This window comes from Enhydra lutris, unplaced genomic scaffold, assembly GCF_002288905.1.
Source record: "Enhydra lutris kenyoni isolate GAN:26980312 unplaced genomic scaffold, ASM228890v2 scaffoldscaffold37, whole genome shotgun sequence".
NCBI lineage: Eukaryota > Metazoa > Chordata > Mammalia > Carnivora > Mustelidae > Enhydra > Enhydra lutris.
In genome coordinates this window covers 8,249,686-8,272,271 of record NW_019154121.1, presented here as the reverse complement: position 1 = coordinate 8,272,271, position 22,586 = coordinate 8,249,686, and the positions used below count along the sequence as shown (strand labels likewise).

The 22,586-nt window shown below is 45.6% G+C and overlaps 1 protein-coding gene across 1 annotated transcript in view; it reads left to right on the top strand.

Moving 5' to 3' along the window:
- LOC111154480 (FAT atypical cadherin 3) overlaps nucleotides 1–19,933 on the top strand; it is a 507,157-nt gene extending 487,224 nt beyond the window's left edge. Inside the window, exons 22-25 of the mRNA XM_022514093.1 lie at nucleotides 9,632–9,785; nucleotides 11,691–12,346; nucleotides 15,826–15,939; nucleotides 19,311–19,933. Coding sequence (XP_022369801.1) covers nucleotides 9,632–9,785; nucleotides 11,691–12,346; nucleotides 15,826–15,939; nucleotides 19,311–19,933 — 1,547 coding nt within the window. The remainder of the gene's footprint in view (nucleotides 1–9,631; nucleotides 9,786–11,690; nucleotides 12,347–15,825; nucleotides 15,940–19,310) is intronic.
- Nucleotides 19,934–22,586: the final 2,653 nt, after the last annotated feature.

The following is a 22,586-nucleotide window of genomic DNA, read 5'->3' as shown; positions in this document are numbered from 1 at the left end:
ATCTCTAGGTGATATGCTGATATCTTTCTCTATCTCTGAACTGCCCTGAAACCTAAGAAAACTAGTTCTTTTTTTGTTTTCACATATACATATATGGTGGTTCTCAGTCTCTGAGAGGCACCTGCCTCACCTGAGGACCTTATTAAAATGAAACCTTGTTATAGAGGAGTCTCTTGATTGTTAAGGGAAGAGAAGAATCTCTGTACTTGCCTCCTTCATTCGCTGCCCATGTCAAAGGAACCTTCTGCTAGATCACTGAGTCATAGTCGCAAATTGCTAAACTTACTACCAAGAAAAATTTCTCAGTGAAAGTTTGGTGGGGGGGGGAACAACACCCAAACCTACAAATCGGAATCTCGGAATCTGCAAAGGAGGGGAGTTCAGACATCTCTGTTTTTAACAAGTCTCCAAGGTAGTTTTATGCACATCTGAGCTTGCAAACCAGTGATGTTTGGGAATGCCAATAAACTCTGTGTTTGCAGGAATGTGAGTCAGTGATTTCCTGGAGAGGTGAGCAGACATTGGATGTTCAGGAAGTGAACATTAGATGTGCGGCCTGCTTTGATTGTCACAGTTTTAGTGTGAAGCTTGAACTTTGATCCCCAGTGGGTCAGGAGTTTGAGGTCCCCCTGAGCTCCCCTCTGAAGAGGAAAGTGAGAGTGTCTCCCTACTCCCTCTAAGTAAGTCGCACAGGACAGCAAGTTCTTGGATGTTGCCAGGAGTTGGGCATAGAAGTGTTTTCAGCAACAAAGCTGCCCGAGATACTTTGAGTGATGTTTTAGTGAGTATTTTGCATTCCTAACTGGTAAGGGTCTGGAAAAACTCAGGCCTTCAAACTTTTGGTAAATTCTGGAATCCCATTGCTGTCTCTGGGACCAACAGATTCCATTGTGTGGCCTCCCTTCCCTCCCAGCCGGCTTAAGGGAATTGAACAGGGCTCCTGTATGAGTTCAGCCCACTGGCCCACTGAGCGAAGTGGGACAGAGAAGGGAGGAACCAGACTCCCAGTCGATATACTGTGAACATCATTTTTTTGTAAAAATATTTTATTTTTAAGCGATTTCTTCACCCAAAGTGGGCCTCCAACTCAGAACCTGGAGATCAAGTCTCACGTGCTCTACTGACTGAGCCAGCCAGGAACACTTACTGTGGACACACTTTGCCTGAGCTTTGCAGCTTATGGGAATTTTTTTTTTTTTTCCTGAGGCTCCTTGTTTTTGGTACTTTGGAAAAAACCTCATAGTAACAGCATTAATCATATAGATACTGCTATAAAACAAAAAACACCCAAACTCTCAAAACCCAAAAGCAGTCAGGGTGTGTGCAAACACAAAAGAACATGCTGGAACGTGAGAATTTATTGTGTGCCTAATGTTGGTAACACATTACGTGTTTCCAGATCCTCAAAGAAAAATGCTAGAAGCTCAGCCCAATATACAATGGTTGAAATGTAAGCAAGCTGTCCTAGGGAAAGTTACAGGTCTCACTTTCAAAGGTCATTCTGCACCCTGCGTGGTAAAACACAGGAATGACAGAGGCCATGTTCTACAGCCAAACCCCCTCCCCACTTGTGATTAGCATCTCATAATGGGCCCACTGAATTAAGTATGAGTTTTCTCATGCTTATTGAGATTCACACAGACTAGACGTTTCAGGATTTCCCAAGATTTAGCCTAAAAGTCAGAGTAAGAAACTCCCATGGCTTTCAGTCTTTTGGTTGATGGGCAACACAGAAACGCAGCTGATTTCAGAATCCATGGTAATTATAATAATTATAACAACAAAGCACCTAATGTGTGTGTGCTACATTGTAGCTGATGAATCCAAAAGCCTTATAATCCTCCATGAAGTGGGTATTAGTGAGATTCAATTACCAAATAAAAATAGGGAGTTTCCTAGAGGCCAGGCAGCTCAGCTGTGACCATATCTGGCTGGTGGGTAACAGCCAGAACTTAAAAGGACCCAGGAACTCCCTAACCCCTTATGGCTGCCTCCCCAGATCACGTGAGCTCTTAGAGTCTTTAGATGAAATCCATAATCCAGCAATGTAGTGGTTGATACTGACTTCAGATCCCAAATGCCAGCTCACATTTGTCATTACGTCCACCTTTGTGCACCAGGCAGATGTCACCTTATCGGGGCAGCCATACCTGATTGGAATCATGTCACTTAGACCGGAGAGCAAGGCTGAGGGTTGAGGCCATTACCTGGATGAATCAGCTTGGAGAACAACTAATACGTCAAAGGAGTCAGATAGAAATGATCTTGACTATTTGCTTACCTAGCCCATAGTCACTCTGTAATTGCTTAAGCCGTTTCTATTTTTTGCATTTAATAGGTTTTGCAGTTTTCTTTGAACGAGGAAAGGAGGGGGTATTTTAAGTTGGTCTGGGTGCTGATTTCAAAGCCATATGCATCTGCTGTAACTAGAGGACTGTAAACAAGAGCACAGCTTTGAGGCAAGGCTTAAAAATACACTTCTCACTTTGCCAGGATTCCGGGCAAGAGAGGCTCTAACAGTATTATTTTTTTGTAACATGTATCCAATGCTAAGAATATGATTTGTATTTTTTGAACCTGGGAACTGCTTTAAGCGGTGTCTGCCACTTATTGACTATGTAACTTCAGGCAAACCATCTTATTTAAGCCTCAGTTCCCTTATTTCTGAAATAACTGTAATAATAGTACTTACAACATAGGGTCATTGTCAAGAATTAAATGAGTTAATGCGTAGAATGTTCTTTACGTTTTCCTAGTGCATAATAAGCTGTTGTTCTTTTTTGAATTTTCTTGAAAGATTTATTTATTTTAGAGAGACAGGGGGAGCCCAAGCGGGAGGGGCAGAGGGAGAGGGACAAAGAATGTGAAGCAGATTTGCGGGAAATCCAAAACAAGGCTCCATCTTACGACCTTGAGATCATAACCTGAGCTGAAACCAAGAGTCAACTGTTTAACCGACTGTGCCACCTAGGCACCCCTAAGCTGTTGTTCTTGCTAATAATTTCCTTATTTGGCCTTTTCCCCTAACCCTGGGGGAAAAAAAAAAAACTACTTTTTTTAATAAGACTTGGATAATATCCACTGCATTTTATTTTTCTTTCACATTTGCAAAGTGTTAAAATATTATTTGTGGTCAAATAATGCCTAGATAGTTCTTGAAATTCAGTTTCCTTGATTTGTAGGAGGTTTTTTTTTTTTTTTTTTTAAGATTTTATTTATTTGAGAGAGAAAGAGCACGAGCCCGAGTGCACAAGCAGGGAGAGGGGCAGAAGGAGAGGAAGGAGCAGACTCCCTGCTGAGCAAGGAGCCTGACATGGGATTTGATCCCAAGACTCCAGGATCATGACTTGAGCCGAAGGCAGATGCTTAACCAACTGAGCCACCTTGGCGCCCCACCCCCTGCCCTTGATCTGTATTTTAGACCTACATATGGTAATGCTTGGGAAGAGCAGAAACTTTATGACGCCCGTATCTTACTATTTAATGATTATTTGGCTCCCAGAGGGATGTCTGATGTCCATCTTCCTTATCTCCCTGGAGCATTGTGGGGTCTAAGTACAATCCCCTCCTCATTCCTAGCTAGTGATAAGTTCCCGCTCCTGATGAGTTTCAATGCCAATATCATCTTGTAGAAATGTTTGAGAATCTGGAAGCCTGGATTCAAGCTCAAGCTCAATCACTTACTGGTTATATGTACTCGAACGAACCACTAACCTCTCCAGCCCCCGTGGAGTTGAAATGTTAATGGGGCTTTTCATTTTTCCTTCCTAGGGTTATTGTGGTCCTTCATAAAATGACTCAGAGTGATTTTAAACCACTATAGCATTAGATCCCTTAGTATCACTGTGGCAGACTTACTGATATTCTAAAATTACTAATAATAGGCCCAGGCCAGGAGAATGAGATCATAAGGAAAACTTTGTGATAACAGTGACTCTTGATCTAGAAACCTCGTTCACAATAGATCTCACTCTTCTTTCATTTAAAGAAAAATCTGACCACTTTAAAATAAGATCCAGTCACTTTCCCCTCTCACTGTGTTAACATAAAAACTCCAAATTCAAGGTTCTACGAGCATTATTTTTTTCCAAACATTCTCTGCCTCCTTTGCCCCATGGTTTTAAGACGATGCAAGCAGATACGGGCAGCTTCCTTCTGTCTTTGGGTAGCAGAGAATCCAGAAAGAGACTGTAATGCAGTACAGTTGTTAAAAATACAGTTCAGAGGATATTGAATAGTTTGGGGACTCTGGAGTCAGATCCACACCAGCTTCATGATCGTGAACAAGTAATCAACTTCTCTGTACCCTAGTTTCCTCATGTAGAAAATGGGAGGAAAAATAGTACCTCCCATACAGGCTTCTTTTCAAAATTAGATGACTTAGTAGATGTGAAGTGCTTGGAACTGTTTTTGGCACAGAATAAACGTCATACACGTGTCAGCTGCCATCCTCGTCATTGACATCATCATCTTCAGATGTAAAGCAGAGACCCCCTCTGTCAGGTGTGGTTTGCTCCAGCCTAGATCCAATGTTCCCATTCTGTACTCCTGCCACACTCCGTGCCTGCTCTCATGGTGGTTTTGTAGCTAGCTGCCTTTATGTGTGTAGATAGTGTATTTTTATCTTTATATCACCAGTGCCCGCCTTAGTCCCTCTTGCAGGGTGTGCTGGGAACCAGCTCTCTAGAAATCAAAGCCCCAGTTGATAGTGTTTGTTGATTTCTGTAATGTAGATACTCCCACCGTGACTCATGTCAGGCTACCAAGGGTATTACAACGGGCCTGCCAAATTCCTGACCATTTAGCAGTCGGTTCTCACAATGCTGTGAGCAGGCGCCAGCCAACCACTGCCTGTGGCTTAGGCACTCAGTCAGTGAATAGGTTAATCAGTCAGCCTGGCAGCCACATCCAGTAACACTAGCTAGCCCACAAAAGATAATGAAAATGACAAAATGCAGAAGGGAATGTGTGGGAGTAAAATAGTGCACTAGAGGTATTGCCTCATTTTAAATTCTTATTTTCCAAGGCACCGAGACATCAAATCAAAGAAATCAAACCCATGACCTTAGTTAGAATCCAGTTTCCGTGATAGTAATTCAAATGTCCCTTATTTCCAGACAGGACTTCCTTGTGCCTCCCTTCCCCCCAACGTCTTCTGCTGTGGCTTTATTTGGGGAATTGTAGGAAGCTTGCCAGTAGGAGCTGGAGAGGGGGGAGTTTTACTCACCCCAACCCACCTTGCCTTAGATTGCCCCTTTGGCTTCCCTCCCACCTCATCACTGATGTTCCTTTAAGTTCTCTCCTATGGTTGTGGCTTCCCTCCCTTTAGTCAAGAAGGGAGTCTAATTCATCCTCACAGGTTACTCTACCTCTAAATGGCATGCTTTTCTGGCCAAGGACTAGCCCTGTGACACAAAGACACATTTTTCCCAGTTCTAACTGTTTTCATCAATCCCATTTGACTCCATTAGGGCGAGCAGCTTCCCAAATTGGGAAAAAAAAAAAAAAAAATTCCAAGTCAGCATAATTTAAAGCAAGCATACCTCAGACTCATGCACCCTGTCTGCAGACATCAGGTCGACTGCCTTTGGACACAGTTTGCATCAACAACGTTCTTTCCTTAAGAGTTAGTTCCCTGGTGTTTCACTGTTGTTGCATTCAAGAGCACCGTGTCTCTGTCGGAGCCTCAGTCTCTGGCCCTTTGTGCTTCTTGGTACCGGGGAGGCTGGGACCACACGGCCCCCTCCTTTTGTGAATGTAAAGAGTTCTCTCTTGCCTCCTGTACCTGCCTCCCAAAGGCAAGTCTTTCTTGGAATGTAGGAACACCCAGACAGTCATAAGGTCCCCCTCAATGTGAGAGATCTCCGTATTGTGGGTTGAGTACACATAAACGAGCATATATACTATTTCAATCCAGAGATTTTTAACTATGTTATGCCTATAGAAATCAATCTATAGGAGCACCTGGCTGGCTCAGCAGGAAGACCAAGTGACTCTTGATCTCCGAGATCATGAGTTTGAGCCCCCTGTTTGGTGTAGAGATTACTAAAATCAATCAATCAATAAATAAATAAACTTTAAAAAATCGATCTATAAAATCTCAACCTCAGTCACTGGGGAACAGAGATTAGCCCAAGAACCCTTCAGCTAAGAGTGAGAATGGATATTTATAGCATTTACAAAAGATCTTAGGAATGAGGAAAGTCTCATTGGTCACTTCCAGGTAATGTGGCGCTCTCCATCACAATCCCACCACCACATGAGTAAGAGCATTTTCATAAGCCAGAAGCCCCGAAGAGTAAGGGGACTTGAAAAGGAGACAGCATCAACCAAGGGTGAAGGTGGGAGGCAAAGGGACAGGTGGTAAGGAAGAGAGAAGTAAAGCTTTGAGAGGCTGAAATGTTGACCAGCAGAAGGGAGTCTGGGAACTGAATCCCCAAAAGGCTCAGGAACGGGAGGCATTAGTCACTTCTAGACAGGTAAGAGATGGGGAGAAGTGCTTAAAATAAGAATTGGTCAAAAACCTGTTTGAGAGGCAGTCAGAACCCTAGATTCCCGCCTTCTCTCTTTGCAGCCAGGTGATCACGCCCCCCCATGCCCTGGCAGAGCCTGAAGGTGATGGTGGATTGCAGGGGTGAGAAGACAGGGTGCAGGGAGGGCCTGGGTCTGCCCTGCACTTAGTCAGAACTGGGGTGGGTAGAAGTGAATCTCATGTGTTCATTGGATGCTGAGACCCACAGCCATCCCTCCTCTCCCACCATCCAGTCCCCTGAATGTTAGAAACCAGGCCTTCACTCTCCCTCTGGGCAAGTGATAAGGGTCATAAGTGGGGAAATTTACCAACCCAGTGGTACTGAAACAGTATCACAGTATCACAGTTGACAAACCCCACTCATGTGCTCAGAGCTTCCCATCAGATTTCTAATTTCCTACTGTCCCACTCTGCGATCTGAGCTGATTAGGAGGGATAGCTGGACAAGGTAGGAAATCCTCTAATTTGGAAGATAAAGAATGTAGTAAGCTTCTCCAGAGAAGCAGAACCAATAGGATGGTTAGATAGATGATAGATAGACAGATAGATAGGTTTTAAGGAATTGACTCATACAATTGTGGGGCTGGCAAATCACCGATTTATGGGGTAGGCCAAGAGGCTGGAAATTCAGGGAAGAATTGATTTTGTAGTCTTGAATTTGAAATTATAGGGCAGGCCAGCAGGCTAGAAACTCAGGCAAAATTTCTGTTGCTGCAGAATTCCTCCTTCTTAAAGCAGTCAAATGAATGAATAAGGTCTAGCCCATATCATGGAGGGTAATCTGCTTTGCTTCAAGTCAGTTAATTGTAAGTGTTAATCATATCCACAGACCCTCACACCATCACCTGGACTGGTGTTTGTCCAACAGTTGGACACCATACCCTGGTCCCACTGACACATGAAATTCACCATTGCAGAGACCAAAGCAAAGAAACAGAGAAAAAACAACCTGGACAAAACTATGCAGGGAGAAAACTTCATAAAAATATTAATAACCTCAAGAGATAAGATATTGTAACCACAAAACATGAGCAGGATGCTATTGTGCTATTGTTTAAACACACGCACACACACGAAACCTTAGTGAACAAAAAAAGAGCTACTGGAAAATGACAACATAAATGAAAATCTCAGTAAAAGTTTCAGATGATGAGAATCTCAGAAAGCACAGAAAAAAAACCCCATGGAGATGTAATATAAGAAAAATAATTAGAGGAAGGTCCAGGAGATCTGAGATCCAAATCATAAAACTTCCATAAAGACGGAACCGGGGAAACAAAGGAATGGAAATCATCAATGAAATAATTAAATTTTCTGAAGAAGTTAAAGGACAAGAATTTCCAGAGTGCCCAGCGCCAATTGAAATAAACCCACACTACAGCAAATCATGGTGAAATCTCAGAAAATTGGGGGCCAAGAGTAGATCCTCCACGTCACTGTAGAGGAAAAGAAACCAGGTCCCGTACAAACTTCAAGGACCAAAAGGCCTTGGATTTCTTGAAGGCCACATGGAAGGAATTGTTCAGAATTCTGGGCACAACCTACCAAAGAGGGGTAAAGGTGAAGTAAAGACATATCCAGCTATGCACGGTCTCACAACATTGACCTGCAAACCCTTTCTCAGCTACCGTATGATGGATCCTAAGGAAATAGAGAGTAAGCCAAGAAATTAGGAAGATAGGGGATACCAAAAACACTAGATCCAGCCCAGGAGAGCTGAGAGGGCGATCCCAGGGACAGCAGCCTCAGAGGCTGTCAGTCAGAAGGCCTCAGAGGAAAGATTTCTCCAGCGTATAAAAATACAGAACACCAGGCCAAATAGCAACACCCAGAGAGAACTAGTTCGTGAAGAGTTCGGTGTTGAATTAGCAGTAAGTACAGCTGGACCTTGAACCACATGAGAGTTAGGGACACCGATCCCCTGCACAGCCGAAATCTCTGTATACCTTTTGACTCCCCAAAACTTAACCCCTGAATATAGCCCACTATTGACATGAGGACTTACTGAAGACATAACAGCCAATGAAAACATATCGTGTATGCTCTACGTATTATATACTGTATTTGCCCAATGGAGTAAGCTAGAGAAAAGAAGATGTTATTAAGGAAATCATAGGGAAGAGAAAATACATTTACAGTACCGAACTGTAAAAAGTTCATGCATAAGTGAGCAGAGGCAGTTCAAACCCATGTTGTTCAAAGGTCAGCTTTCCTGTTCAATGGCATGTAGGGCTGCTGTTGTACTAAGTGGGACTTAGAGAACCATCGGACTCTTTACTACGTGCATTATACCTTTAATAGGAAAAGGAATTTTAATTTTTTTAAAGTAGACAAAAGAAAAACCTTACTAATTATTCATCCCTTCCATCTCTGAGAGGTAAATAATGCCACTGTCCTCTTAGAATCTTACCTTCTCTGACACTTAATATTCCTGGTGGTAAGGATGCTACCCCCCATTTCCTCCTGATGGGTTCATGAGCAGAAATAGAGAAAGTGGATAAAGATGTGAAAATCAGGGACCAAATACAGGAGCTGGGTGAAGGCTGGGATTCTTCCATTTCCCCGTGCATCTGTGAAACTGAGGCTCATTTGAGTCAATATATATCCTCATGTTACCTGTCCTCCCCTCACCTCCTCTCCCGGTGGGAATTGCGGTTCTTGGCTAAGCAGAGAAGGGGCATGGGGTTGGGAGAGGGGTTCAGGAAAGGAGCTTGCATGGTACCTTGGGTAAAGCGCTTATCCCTGGAAGCATCCTGCCTTTTATGAAGGAGTGTGCTGGGGAAAGCATCTTCTCCCCATCTTGGCCTCTGCTCTTCCAAGTCTGTTCCTTGGGTGTCTCTTACCAGTCTCACTCTCATTTAGGCCTGTGGTTAATTAGGTGTGTTTTTGTGGACTAGTGGGGGATCCAAAGCGTTACTTGGCATCTTTGTGGCAAATGAGTCCCAAGTTCAAAATAACCAATACAATAATCATCTTTGGAATCTGGGCCCCACCGAACATTTGGTTAAGGAGGAGTCGGGAAGGGGAGTGATGGCCAAGTCCCTGCACTCCAACCATTGCCAATGGCACTGTGGCTCATGAGGACCTCTGTCTCTCTAGGCTATCAGTGTACCTGTCTCTCACAGTTCACCGGAAGAAACTGTGAGTCGGAGATCACAGCTTGCTTCCCAAACCCCTGCCAGAACGGAGGCTCCTGCGACCCCATAGGGAACACTTTCATCTGCAATTGCAAAGCTGGGCTCACTGGAGTCACGTAAGTGAGATTGTGCAAACAAGCCTTCCTCTCCTCTGCTTCTTGTTGCTAAGAAAGCCAAACAGTAAACAATTAGAGGGGATAAAAGACTTACCTACCACTAGTAGGACAGGCATAAGGTTAATATCTTTACAAAAAGAGGGCTTACAAATGATATAACTATTAACAGGGATTATCTCTGGGTAATGAGGTTGTTAGTAATTTATACTTTTTTAACTTTATGCGTCTCTATTTGCAAATTTTTACATAATTACTATGTGTTCTGTAGTTAGGAAAACAGTTCTTTTAAAGAAAATCATCTATGACCTCTTATATTTCCAGTATAATTCTGAGACAGACATACTACCCATTTCCCCAGAACTCATTAACTGGACTCTACCGCCTAATGTTTTATGATCATTCTGAGAAACTAGAGCCTACCTTTCCTTTGCAAACTCTTTATCCCCCAAGAAATGAGGGAAATTAAGGTGTGAGCCAAATGGAAAGGGAATGTTTCAAGCTCTTAGTAAAACGCCACTTCCAACCATCCTTGATCATTTGAGAAGTATATATATGTAATCTCAAGCAAGTGATATTCTAATTACAGATCAGTCTTATGTATTCATTAAAGCAAATCTCCTGAGGACTTTACCAGGAAATACTTAGAGGACTTTGAATGGTTGGATATAATTTAAAGTAATAAAGCTGCATTTATTTTTAAATACTCTGTGATTCTAATTTCCAAATGACCTAGCCTCAATCTGTTCAAATTAGGAACGTTTGACTACATTTTAAAAGGTGGTGGATTACCGAAGATATAAGTGATCACACCTTTTAAAAGAACACACCAAAACAATTGCTGAAGTGAAGAGAAAAGTGAAGGAGTAAGGTCTATGTTCTCATGTAATGTTAAACTAACAAAGAAAAGGACTGAAATGTTTGCCTTATAATTATACTCAATGGGAGTCACGGATTACTTTAAAAAGAATAAAGTTGATTTAATTATTTTTCTTTCGAATGCTTTAATCATTTTTTTCCTGGTCATCTGCATTAGTACTAACCTTTATGGTAAGCACAGAATCTGTAAGATATATAGATCTTTAGCCCTCCACCTGTCCACTCTCTCTGTTATGCACCCTACACACATAAACACACACACACACACACACACACACACACACACACACACAGTTCCCAGAGGGACCTAAAATTACCGGAACTGTTGAACCAAGGATTTCTTCCTCTTGGGAAAGCCTGTATAAGTTATACAGGTTCACTGCTTTTCCTCTGCAGTTCAATCTTAGGAGCTCAGGGAACTAAAAGTGTTTAGGATAAGTTAGTGGCAAACTAATTTGGTGGCAAAACCGGCCAAAACTGCTCCAAGACTACCTCTAGTCTTTATTTCTCTGATTTAGTGTGAATGTCCGTATATTTTGTCATAGAGGCACGGTATAGTTTCATTCTGGGGTCCTATGGCAGCACCAGTTCCAGCAGTGGGGTGGGTGTGTTACAGAACGGGAAAGACATGTACTGCATGACATTTCTCAAATTGCAAAAATTTAAACCCTGAAGTGCATCCGGCCCCGAGGATTCGGAGACCAGTCCCTCTCCAACAGCATCTGTTCTTTCTCCTCTTCCCTCCCGACCTCTTTTGCCCTACTCCCGTCTGGAGGGGGTCAGAGTATCTGGGAGAGATCCGGTTGGTTGGGAGAAGTACCTTAACTCACCCTGACAACTCGGGCCACCTGCCGAGGTGCCCACCACCTCCCTCCCCCGCCAACACAGACACGCACACATGCACACCATCACTCTATCTTTGTCTCGCTTCACATGACTTTGGGGCGCTGTACTTCTTGTAAAGAAGGCCGCCGTGAACAGTGCTGCGTGGCCCGCTGTCTGAGAGGGGTTTTGTGTTTTGTCCCGAAGGTGCGAGGAGGACGTCAACGAGTGCGAGCGGGAGGAGTGTGAGAACGGGGGCTCCTGCGTCAACGTGTTCGGCTCCTTCGTGTGCAACTGCACGCCAGGCTACGTGGGCCAGTACTGCGGGCTGCGGCCCGTGGTTGTGCCCAACATCCAGGCCGGCCACTCGTACGTGGGCAAGGAGGAGCTCATCGGCATCGCCGTGGTCCTCTTCGTCATCTTCATCCTGGTCATCCTCTTCATCGTCTTCCGCAAGAAGGTCTTCCGCAAGAACTACTCGCGCAACAACATCACGCTGGTGCAGGACCCCGCCACGGCCGCCCTGCTCAACAAGAGCAACGGCATCCCGTTCCGGAACCTGCACGGCAGCGGGGACGGCCGCAACGTCTACCAGGAGGTGGGGCCCCCGCAGGTGCCCGTGCGCCCCATGGCCTACACGCCGTGCTTCCAGAGCGACTCCAGGAGCAACCTGGATAAGATTGTGGACGGGCTGGGAGGCGAGCACCAGGAGATGACCACGTTCCACCCGGAGTCCCCACGCATCCTGACAGCCAGGCGTGGTGTAGTCGTGTGCAGCGTGGCCCCCAACCTGCCTGCTGTGTCTCCCTGCCGCTCGGACTGCGATTCCATCCGGAAGAATGGCTGGGACGCAGGAACCGACAGTGAGTAGGAGGCCTTCGTGGGTCTGCTTGTGCCTTTACTGTCGCTGGGAGCTGTGGTGTGCCTGGCACTGGGGAAGGAAATTGGGTAAAGGAGAGAGAACCCGCCTGGGCAGGGCACTCCCTGTGACATGTTCTGGCACTGAGTGTCCAGAAAAATTGCTCTGGTTCTTATCCCTCTTTGACAGATGGGGAAAGTGAGGCTCCGGGAGCATGCATCAGGTGTCCAAGGCCACAGAGCTAGGAAGAGGCAGCAGAACTGGTGGGCCAATCCAGAGCCGCCAGCTCTAAAAACCCATGCTATACTCACACTAGCATGCCATTGGTGTAATGCAAGCAGTGTGGTGACAGAAGTGATATACAGAAAACGTGTTCCAGAAGGTCAGAAGAAGAGAGTATTTCTAGACTTAAGGTGAAGACTTGAGAGGAGCAGGGAGAAAACTGAGTTGGACCATGGTGGATTAAATGTCTGGGGAAAGGCAGAGGGACCCACACAACTGGAAAACCAGACATTCTGTTTGGCTGGAATGCAGCATCCATGAAATAAGAGGGTGAACCTCAAGGTAGGAAAAGTCCAGTCCAGGTAGTGGTATTTCCCTCTCCTTCAGGCCTCATGGGGCAATATTCTAGCCAGAGAGACATAGGTGCAAATGCTCTGTGGTGGGAAAGGCCTTGACATGCTGAAGAACAGAAAGGAGGTCAAGGTAGTTGGAGATTGGTGAGCAACAAGGGAAAGTGAATGCATTTTAATGGCAACACGAGTGCAAGTTTTTAAGCAGGGAAGCAGCATGATCCAATTTACATTTTTGAAAGATGGCCCTGACTGACCCATGGAGAACAGACTAAAAAGGACCAAAGAGGAGGGAAAGCAGAGACTAGCTAGCTATCTTCCATGAACAGCTAATGAACATCTAATTGAGCAATGGTGCTTGATTTCCCTGTCCTAACACGGTGAGGATGAAGCTAAGGCAAGCTCTATTGTAACCTGTGACTTTTCATCAGGCCATATGGCTTTATATTTCAGCAGCAGATTTGCCCTTGTAGCAGGAGTTTCCAAAGGCTGGGGTTTTAGTACTATGATACATGTTGGGGTAGAGGGTTGGGGGAACACTGTTTTCAAGTGACACTGGAGAGCCTATGAGCAGAGGAGGTGAAGGGCATCTCTGGGGAGAAAGGGGGAAGTCCTGCTGTGTCTTCAAGCATAAGTTAGATCTTGGTCGGAAACTATTGGAGAGGGCCTTCCAGAAGCAGGAAGCAGCTTGATGAGGGTAGGGGGCACATGAGGGTTACCTGACAGGTTCTCTTATTCCGGAGAAAGAGTAGGCTAGAGATGAAAGTTTGGACATCATCTGGATGCACAATGGTTAAATCTTGGGGAAGGGGGCAGTGATGAGCTCACCGAGGGAGCAAGAATAAAGATGGCCAGACCAGACCTCCAAAAGAACTTGGAGATGCCCACATGTGGGAGGTGGGCAGAAGGCAGAGGCCAAGAAGGGAGGCAAACAGTTGCCAACAAAGAGAGCAGGGACAGAGGACATGCCAGCTGTGCAGAAGCCAAGACTGTCAATAAGGTTAGTGGGGTTGAGTACTGTAAAATGGTCCAGAAGGACACATGCTTAAGAAAAAAACAACAACAGCAGTGTGCTTGACACCTAGAAGATCTTTGGTCATCTGAAGGGTGTTTCAGTGGGTCGTCAAGAGAGAATCCAGAATGTAAACATTAAGGACAAAGAGCTTTGGGGAGACAATGGAAGCAGCAGGTGAACGTTTGCCATATGTTGGATCTTCTTAAATCCTCCCAGAGGCCCATGTGGGCACCCAATTGAAGGAGTAGTTGGGTGAGATAGCAGCTTAAGAACAAATAGCTAGTAGAAGGAGTGATGAGGACTAGGACCAGGCCCATCACTGTCCACAGCCTGTGCTCTTACCAACACTCCTATTGGGAGCTTTAGCAGGAGGGAGAGGGATAAATTGGGAGAGGACCCCTGATGACAGAAGAGGGTCTCTGTTCTTTTCTGGGGCCACCCAACCACACTATCTGCGGAGTCTGTCTTCCTGTAGACACTCTTGTAAGTTGTTGCCCTTGGATTTTCACTATAAATGCATTCCCTGTCAAATGACTTCACTAAAGCCTTGCCAGTCCACCAGCTCTTGGAAAGGCTGTTTTTTATTTAACAATGAAAAAAGAGAGGGTGGAATAAATGAGGTGGAGGAAGGAGTTTTATGCACAGCCTTCACCGGGATGGATCATTTGTTGTTCCCTTCCTGGTGTTTGGCGCTAAGCCTGGCCATTACCCGCTGCTTTTCTGAGACATATCTTGGTATTTGGGGCAGCATGGCTGTTGGGAGGTGAACTCCTCTCAGGCGTCTCTCTCCGCTTAGATCAGTTGTTTATCCAGCTCCTGGTCCAGCTCTGCTTTCGGCATCTGACAGCGGATGTGGAGTCTCAGTACCCAATATTAACCTCACCCTTCGTGAAGGAAACAGTGATTTCCACCGTCACAAAGGGGAACAACTGCTCCCTTAATCACAAGTCCCTGTCTCTTCTTCCCATCATGTTTCGTGATGATTTGAAGCTTCTCCTGGTGATCCTTCTCCTCTACTCGCTTCCTAATGTGACAGCTTTATTTCCAGAATTTACCTCAGGCCAAAACTCACATTTCCCCCAAAAGTATTGTTATGTTTTTATTGAGTAGATTTCCTTCTTTGTTAAGCAAGGCAGAGTTAGCTGGCAAGACAATCTCTAGGCAACTAATTCATTTTTTTACTTGACAACTTCAAGATATGGCTTGTTTTTATTGCTTTCTTTAGTCCATCAAATAAGAAAATAGCCCTGTAGAGTGAGTGAGTGTGTGTGTGTGTTGTTCAGTCTGTCTCTGGATAGCCAAAAAGGGGAAGTGGGCAGATGAGAACAGGTTCACACCGTTGACTGCCCTCTTACCACACAGATTCCAAACACTGTTGTTCCCAAAAGTGGTGTGACGCTGCCCTCTAGGAGGCAAGACGGAGAACTCCACTCGCTCCCCAGAGATGAAAGTTGGGATGAATGTAATGGCATTCTTACCTATAAAATATTTATACCCTTATTTTATAAGTAATCTCATTTAACCTGGTGTTGACACCATGTCGGTTCATGTAAATGATTTAAATTAACTCTGAATGGCAAAGAGCAGCCAGGCCGCTTCATCCTGCCTTCACTCTTCACTTAGTCACCTTGCTTTGAGGAGGGAACAGTTCCTTTTGGCTGTCAGCGATCTGGAAGCTCATTTACCACGGGTTAAGGGTTTCGAATCCATAATGTAAATCACTTGATTGACAGACCTTTGCCCCCAGTGGCACAATCAATTTTCTATTGTGGAGCTAAATTATTTTCTCGAAGCAAATGAAAGAGCTCGGAGAAGTGAACTCTGGGGGCAGGCGGGCTAGACATCTGCACAAGGTAACCGGTGTCATTTCTGCTTTCTCTCTGGCTGTCCGCAAAGACAAAGGGGTTGATGATCCCGGAGAAGTGACCTGCTTCGCAGGCAGTAATAAAGGCAGCAACTCTGAGGTTCAGTCCCTGAGCTCCTTCCAGTCGGATTCTGGCGACGACAATGGTAAGCCCTCAGTAGTAGCTGTGTTCCCCTGTGGCTTTGCCCCCTGTGCTGACAGTGGGTAGGGAGGAGGATACGGTGACCAGTTCTGTTTCTGGGCCTGATCATGGACTTCAGAGCATGTTCACCAGCTTTTTGGGCTGGTCCCATTGTGGGGTGTCATCACGGCAGGAGCACCTGCTATGGGTAGGCCTGGGGTCCTTGTCAGAGGTGGGCCAAGTTCCGTGACCTCCAAGAATGCATCCGCTTTGATTTTTTCCTGCTGGAACCACCTCATCCCAAATGATCCTCTCTAGAAAACTGTAATTTATTTATTTATTTATTTATTTATTTATTTATTTATTTTTAATTTTACAACTGGTGATCTGGTCACCTTTCACTGTGTATCCAACCTCCCCGCATCATTAGAAATTCCTTTAGTGGTAAGACCTCCTTCCCATAGAATCTCCTTCCCCTAGAAGTGGCGTTGTCATTCAGCTAAAGTCCCCTTATCAGCAACCGGGGTCATGGGCCTTTGGAGTCTCTATGAAAACTGTGACTGTCAATCAGCTCCTTAGAAAAATGGACATTCCATATGGTTCTTGGACCTCATTGACACTCCAAAGCTGCCATCAACCCTTGTGAACTTATCTTTATGGAGAGGGTCCTAATGCTGGACTGGGTTTTCTGAGCTCAGGAGCCTGCTCTGGAGGATGGGTTGGTCTCCCCAGGCCAGGAGGTGTGGCAGAAATGGTCACAAAACAGTGAGAATTTACTATATGGAGTGAATTAAGACTAATTTCCAGTAGTCATCCCCAGAGACAACATTCTCTTAGTCAATACCTTATTTAATTTTGCTCCCAATAAGCCATTGGCAAAAATTGAATATGTATCAATTAACGTAATCACACAACCCATATGCATGCCACATTTCTCCTACGTGCTGAACCCTGTGCTGAGTATTTTGAGCCCAGAAGTACAAAAGGAAAAGATGTAGTCTTTGCACCCCAGGTAAATAGAGGAAAAGGGGAGCTCCAAGGCCATAGATACAATTACGGAAGTAAAATAGTCTATTTTCATGACCCTTGTCCCCCAATCTCTTCTACCCCGATACCCGGCATTCCAGAGAGGTACAGAGCCTGCTTGTATCTGACTGCTGGGGTAACAAACCACGTAACAGTGGCTTTCTTCTGACCATTCCCAGAAGGTCAGGGTCATACCTCCAGATCTGTTTGCCGTGATGCTTACTCCTTCCCTCGTCTCCAACCAAAGAAAAGCTGGTGCTGCTTGGCATTTCATATAGAAGCAGCCGAGAACAGGTATCTTCCACTTTGGCCAGAGTTCTCGTGATGCTACCTGGCTGGCAGTTCTCACGGGCTCTGCTCTGTGCGCCCTTAAGCTCACGCATTTGACCCTTCATGCTCAACCTTCTGGATCATTCCTGATGAAAGTGGGTGGTAGTAGGAATTTCCAGCAACTGAATTTTAAGCCTGATTGCCTCTCTGGCAACCTGCTGGTATCAGGTGCGAAAGCAACCCCATATGGAGCACAGAATTCTCCTTCCCAGAGTCTAACGATTTCAGAGGCCAGACGCTGACTTCCGTCTGTGCTCTACCGGAAGACGCTGGGCCTTGGGTTTGCTCTAGGCTCTCCGTGCCATCATGGGAGCCTGACACCATCCGTCCTGCAGAGCTGATCCTCCATCTCTGGCATTTGGTTTAGAGCGGCATGGCTGACTGACAGATAATTATCCATGGGAACAGCGAGGTCTTCCCCTGAGCGCCTTTGGGAGTTATTAATGAGAAATTAGCTTGAACTTGATGAGCCACTGCCTTCCTAGATTGATTTCACTGGGCCATGAGGTGTGAATTTATGATCCAGCCCTTCCTGTCAACCGTGCCTTTCCGAGGACCGGCTCCAGATTTGCTGCCGTGGCCCTTCCATTCTGAGGATCCCCGGGACCCCCAGATAAAAGCGAGCACCAGAACACTGCCTAATGGGCAGACTGGGGAGGCTTTGGATGTTTGCCTGCTGTGCCTTTGATGTTGCCATTGTTGTGAAGAGACGTTCTCTTCTATCCGAAATATGTGACTAACCGGAAACTGTCCTTCCCTTCCCCTCTGTCTGCTTTTCCTGGCCACAAGCGTCCATTGTGACTGTCATTCAGCTTGTCAACAATGTAGTTGACACTATAGAGAATGAAGGTATTTACTTTTTTCTTCCATAGCCTCTCGTGTAAAAGAGTTATTTTGGAAATTCGGCTTCCTTGTTGCATTGATCCAGGGTTGCTTTTAATCAGTTGGCAACCTCGGGGACACTGGTTGTTTCTCTAGGGGTTGGAGTGAATTTTACCATTCTGGAGGGAAAAAAAAATCTAGTTCGTAAGTTGTTAAATAGATGAGGTACTCTTTTTTATCAAAGCCCTTCTAAGAGTACCCAATCAGTTGGAATCCATATTACTAAGAAATTTGTTCTTACATTCAACATGTATGTACTGAGCTTCTATTATAAGCTGGAAATACTTAAGAAAGCATTCCAAGCTATAATCTTATGGGGATTGATTTCAATCAGGTAACTTTTATTAGTGACTTAGTACAGTTAGGGGTGGGAACAGGTGTGGTTTACCTTTTTATTCCCCCAAGAACAAGGAGGAGAAACAGGAGCATGTTTTTAAGTCATCTGAAATGTTCTGTTTTACCCTCTTCATTTGGCCCAGATTATTGGGTTTACCTCTCACTTTGTATTTGAACAGTGTCTATCATGGACCAAGGACAGAAGTACAACCGAGGTGACTCTGCCACGACCCCAGCATAACATTTCACTTCCACGTTTTGAATTGCTGAGTTCGTTCTTCCCCGTCCCTCTCCCTCCGTCCTTTCCGGGGGTTCTTTGATCTGCATTTTGCATGTTCCAGGTGTCTTGTGTGCTTGGCATTGGAAGCGAGAGTCCCACCAGCATCCCTCCCCTGCCCTCCCCACCGTGTGTGTCCTTCATCCGTTTGCAGCACATCTCCCTGCCTTCCGGGGACCACAGTAGGGCCCACACCCCTCCTCTCTCCGGGAGCATGCTGCCAGCCTCGCTCTACATTTAGCATATAGAAAGGAAGAGAGGCTAGCAGGGAGGGGGTGCGGGAACCGGGTTTACTCTACATGCCCTGGTAGGCCATCCCTTGTGGCACCAGGCACCTCTCTCTGAGTCGCCATCGCCTCACTGTCTAGGAAGCCGGAGCATGGCGGGTCCCTGATAGAGCCCTAGAAGGAGCATGCACGTGACCCCGGAGTCTTAGAGTCTCTGGGATGTTAATTGCATGTCAGCTCCCCGTGTCCGTTCCTTTTCCGAGCCCTGTCCCAGCTTGGGTCTGGAGGAAATTGACTGTCACGACTTTTCTCCCACAGCCTATCACTGGGACACCTCCGACTGGATGCCCGGGGCCCGCCTGTCAGACATAGAAGAAGTGCCCAACTATGAGAACCAGGAGGGAGGGTCCGCCCAGCAAGGCAGCACACGGGAGCTAGAGAGCGATTACTACCTGGGCGGCTATGACATCGACAGCGAGTACCCTCCCCCACACGAGGAGGAGTTCCTGAACCAGGACCAGCTGCCCCCGCCCCTGCCTGAGGACTTCCCAGACCAGTATGAGGCCCTGCCGCCCTCCCAGCCTGTGTCACTGGCCAGCACACTGAGCCCCGACTGCAGGAGGAGGCCCCAGTTCCACCCCAGCCAGTACCTCCCTCCCCACCCATTCCCCAACGACACGGATTTGGCGGGCCCACCTGCCACCTGTGAATTTAGTACTTTTGCGGTGGGCGTGAACCAGGGCGCGGAGACTGCAGGCCCCGCCGACAGCGCGTCTCTATTCTTGCACAATTCCAGAGGCACCTCGTCCTCGGATGTGTCGGCCAGCTGCGGCTTTGACGACTCCGAAGCCGCCATGAGTGACTACGAGAGCGTGGGAGAGCTCAGCCTCGCCAGCCTGCACATTCCCTTCCTCGAGACTCAGCACCAGACCCAAGTGTAGACAGCGTGCCTGCCCAGGGCCCTCGGCGCAGTCCGGGGCCAAACCGCGGGAAGGAGGTGGGGCTCGCGTCTGCACTGCCAGCAGCAGTACGGAAACAGGGACTTGCCCCCGGGGAACTTCTTCACGAGTCCCGTGGTCACGGGCAAGCTCCTGTCCAGCTGGGTGAAAAGAAAAGGCTCCAAGAGTTTCTAAGCGGGGACGGATAGCCTTGCAGTAGGTACCTGCGTTCACGACCAAGCACGGGCACCGAGTTTCTACAGGGGGAATAAACCACCTGCTGGGTTATACAGCCCATCTCATATGGCTTTGTGCAGTACTGGGACCCCGGAAGGGTTACAGCAGCAGAGCGGGCAGTATTAGTACTGGCAACGAGCAAAGACGCATTGTTGCATGTCATTTTGAGCCAATGGGGGGAGGGGATGAAAACAGTAGTTATGATGGTTGGAAAAGTTAGTCTCTTAGGGGAAAGAAAAGAGAAACACATATTATTAAAAAAAAAAAAAAAACACAAGAAAATGGGCTGAAGCCTTTAAAGTCAACTCTATTTTTTTTTAATAAGCTGTCCAGTGTTCAGCTATAAAATTAGGTTTGGGTAACATGGTTTGTATGCTTAGTTATTTTCGTTTGTTTGTGTTAAGCATCCCATATAATATAGCTGGGCTTTTTGATCTTTGAGAAAGGTATCAATGGAAGGAATGTGAGGATACTTGGGCTTGATTTTGGGGGTCGGGGAGAAGGTTAACATTGTTCCAACATTAGAAAGAATGTGATTATCTGTTTTTGTGTTTTCCAGTAAATATTCCTGGCCATAGCTACAACTTTAATATTACTGCAGAAATTGGCTTTTGTTCTGAGGATCAGGGAAGGAAAAAAAAAGTGTATTTTGATACACTGTTCTCTACAATGAGAGGAATTAGAGGTATAAGCAGAATTCAAATTCAGGGGGAAAAGGGAAAAATATACTTTCAAAGTTTTCAGCTGGATAATCACAGTTCTTGATAATGCAGATAAAATCCAAGTGTTATTTTAAATCCGTAGCATCATCACTATAAATGCAATTATGTTTGCAAAAAGAAGAAAGTAGAGTAGTTCTCGTGTATAGAGTATAGTAGTGTGTGTGTCTGGGCCTATATACAATTATGTGCTTGCACTCCATAAGGCTGCTCTTGAGGAAAGCGAAAGTGAAGGTTTTAGGAGAAGGACCGTGTTTAAAAATCCTGCCAGAGGCAGACCTTCCAATTTCTCTGATCTCTACAATGTTAGAGAAACACCAAATGCCATATTTTGCTCTGGTTCACTTAACTTTATTTTGGTATTGCCATTTATGATGACTTAAAACTGTGTTTTTGAAGAAATAATATTTTGTTACAGTTTTCCAGAATGAAACTCTTATTTGAAAGATGTGTAATGTTTAATTACACCTCCCCGGGGTTCTCCTCTCTCCTGACGTGTGGGCTTCGGCCAAGAGTTTCCCAAATTGACAGGAGAATCATTCCAGCAGAAATACGGTAACCCCATCCTCGAGGCTGAAACTTACCAAGTTGAGTAACTCTCCTGTTTTGCTTCAATCAGATTATGGCTGCGTGCACAGCAGCCGTGGTAAATAAATGCATATTTGCACTATCTGCTTCATGAGCAAATCTCTCTGTCCACGGTTTCTGGTGGCATATGGCATTGGTGTGTCGACTGTTCTGTCCTGGTTCTGTGTCTCATCTGCACAGACATATTTTTAGTTGCTTCCATTGTGTTTAGTCCACTGCTTTGTGGGAGTCAGTGTTTCTGAAGCTCGTTTCAAAAACAAGCAAAAAAAATTCCTCTTCATTCCAAGCTTCCTGAGTTCAGGATACACTTCACAGATTTTCCAGCTCTTCTTCTCTCCCCGTCTCTTGGTCGGACCTCCTCGTGGAAGCATTATCCGCACTCTGGTCTTGAAATAAATGAAATTTCACTGAGGCTGCTTTTGAGAATAGAGTCTCTGGTATTTTTCTTAGGTAAGAAGCACATTTGCAAGAATCACGGCGAAAATGATGAGCTAATGGTCTAGAATAGAATCACTGCTACACTTTTAATAATGCAATGACATAAAAACCATCAAAGTAAAACTAACAATTCATTTCTTGCCCCCAGGAAATATTAGAACGAGATTAATGCCGATGAGTCCCTACTGCTTACACAGCTTCTCCTCCAGGGAGAATGCCTGACTGACACGGTAATGAAGGAATAAATAGAACCCTAATGCGGTTGTGAAGTCACCCAAGAAAATTGTGCCCACTCTTTTCACTTTGACCTATATAAAATACCTCTTTTTTCAGCATATCTCCTCCTGATTTTCTGCAGAAGGGCTCTGCGGCTAAGTGTATACCAGACAAGCATGTGTTATGTTTTGATCCATTACCTTTAAGCACATGGTATCTTTTCACTTGGGGGATAGTTGGTTTTCCCTGTAGGTTACGGAATGGCTTGCAGTCAGACCGGCATGGAACTGGGTGGGGTCACCACTGATCCAAGGAGCTGGAAGGGTCCTTAAAATCTGCTTGTCTAATCCCCTTCCCTTTTTTATTTTTTTATGAAAGAGGAAACATGACCAGAGAGAGGAAAGGACTTGCCCAAGCTCATGCAGGGACCAGAACCCGTCATTTGGCTAATATTCTTT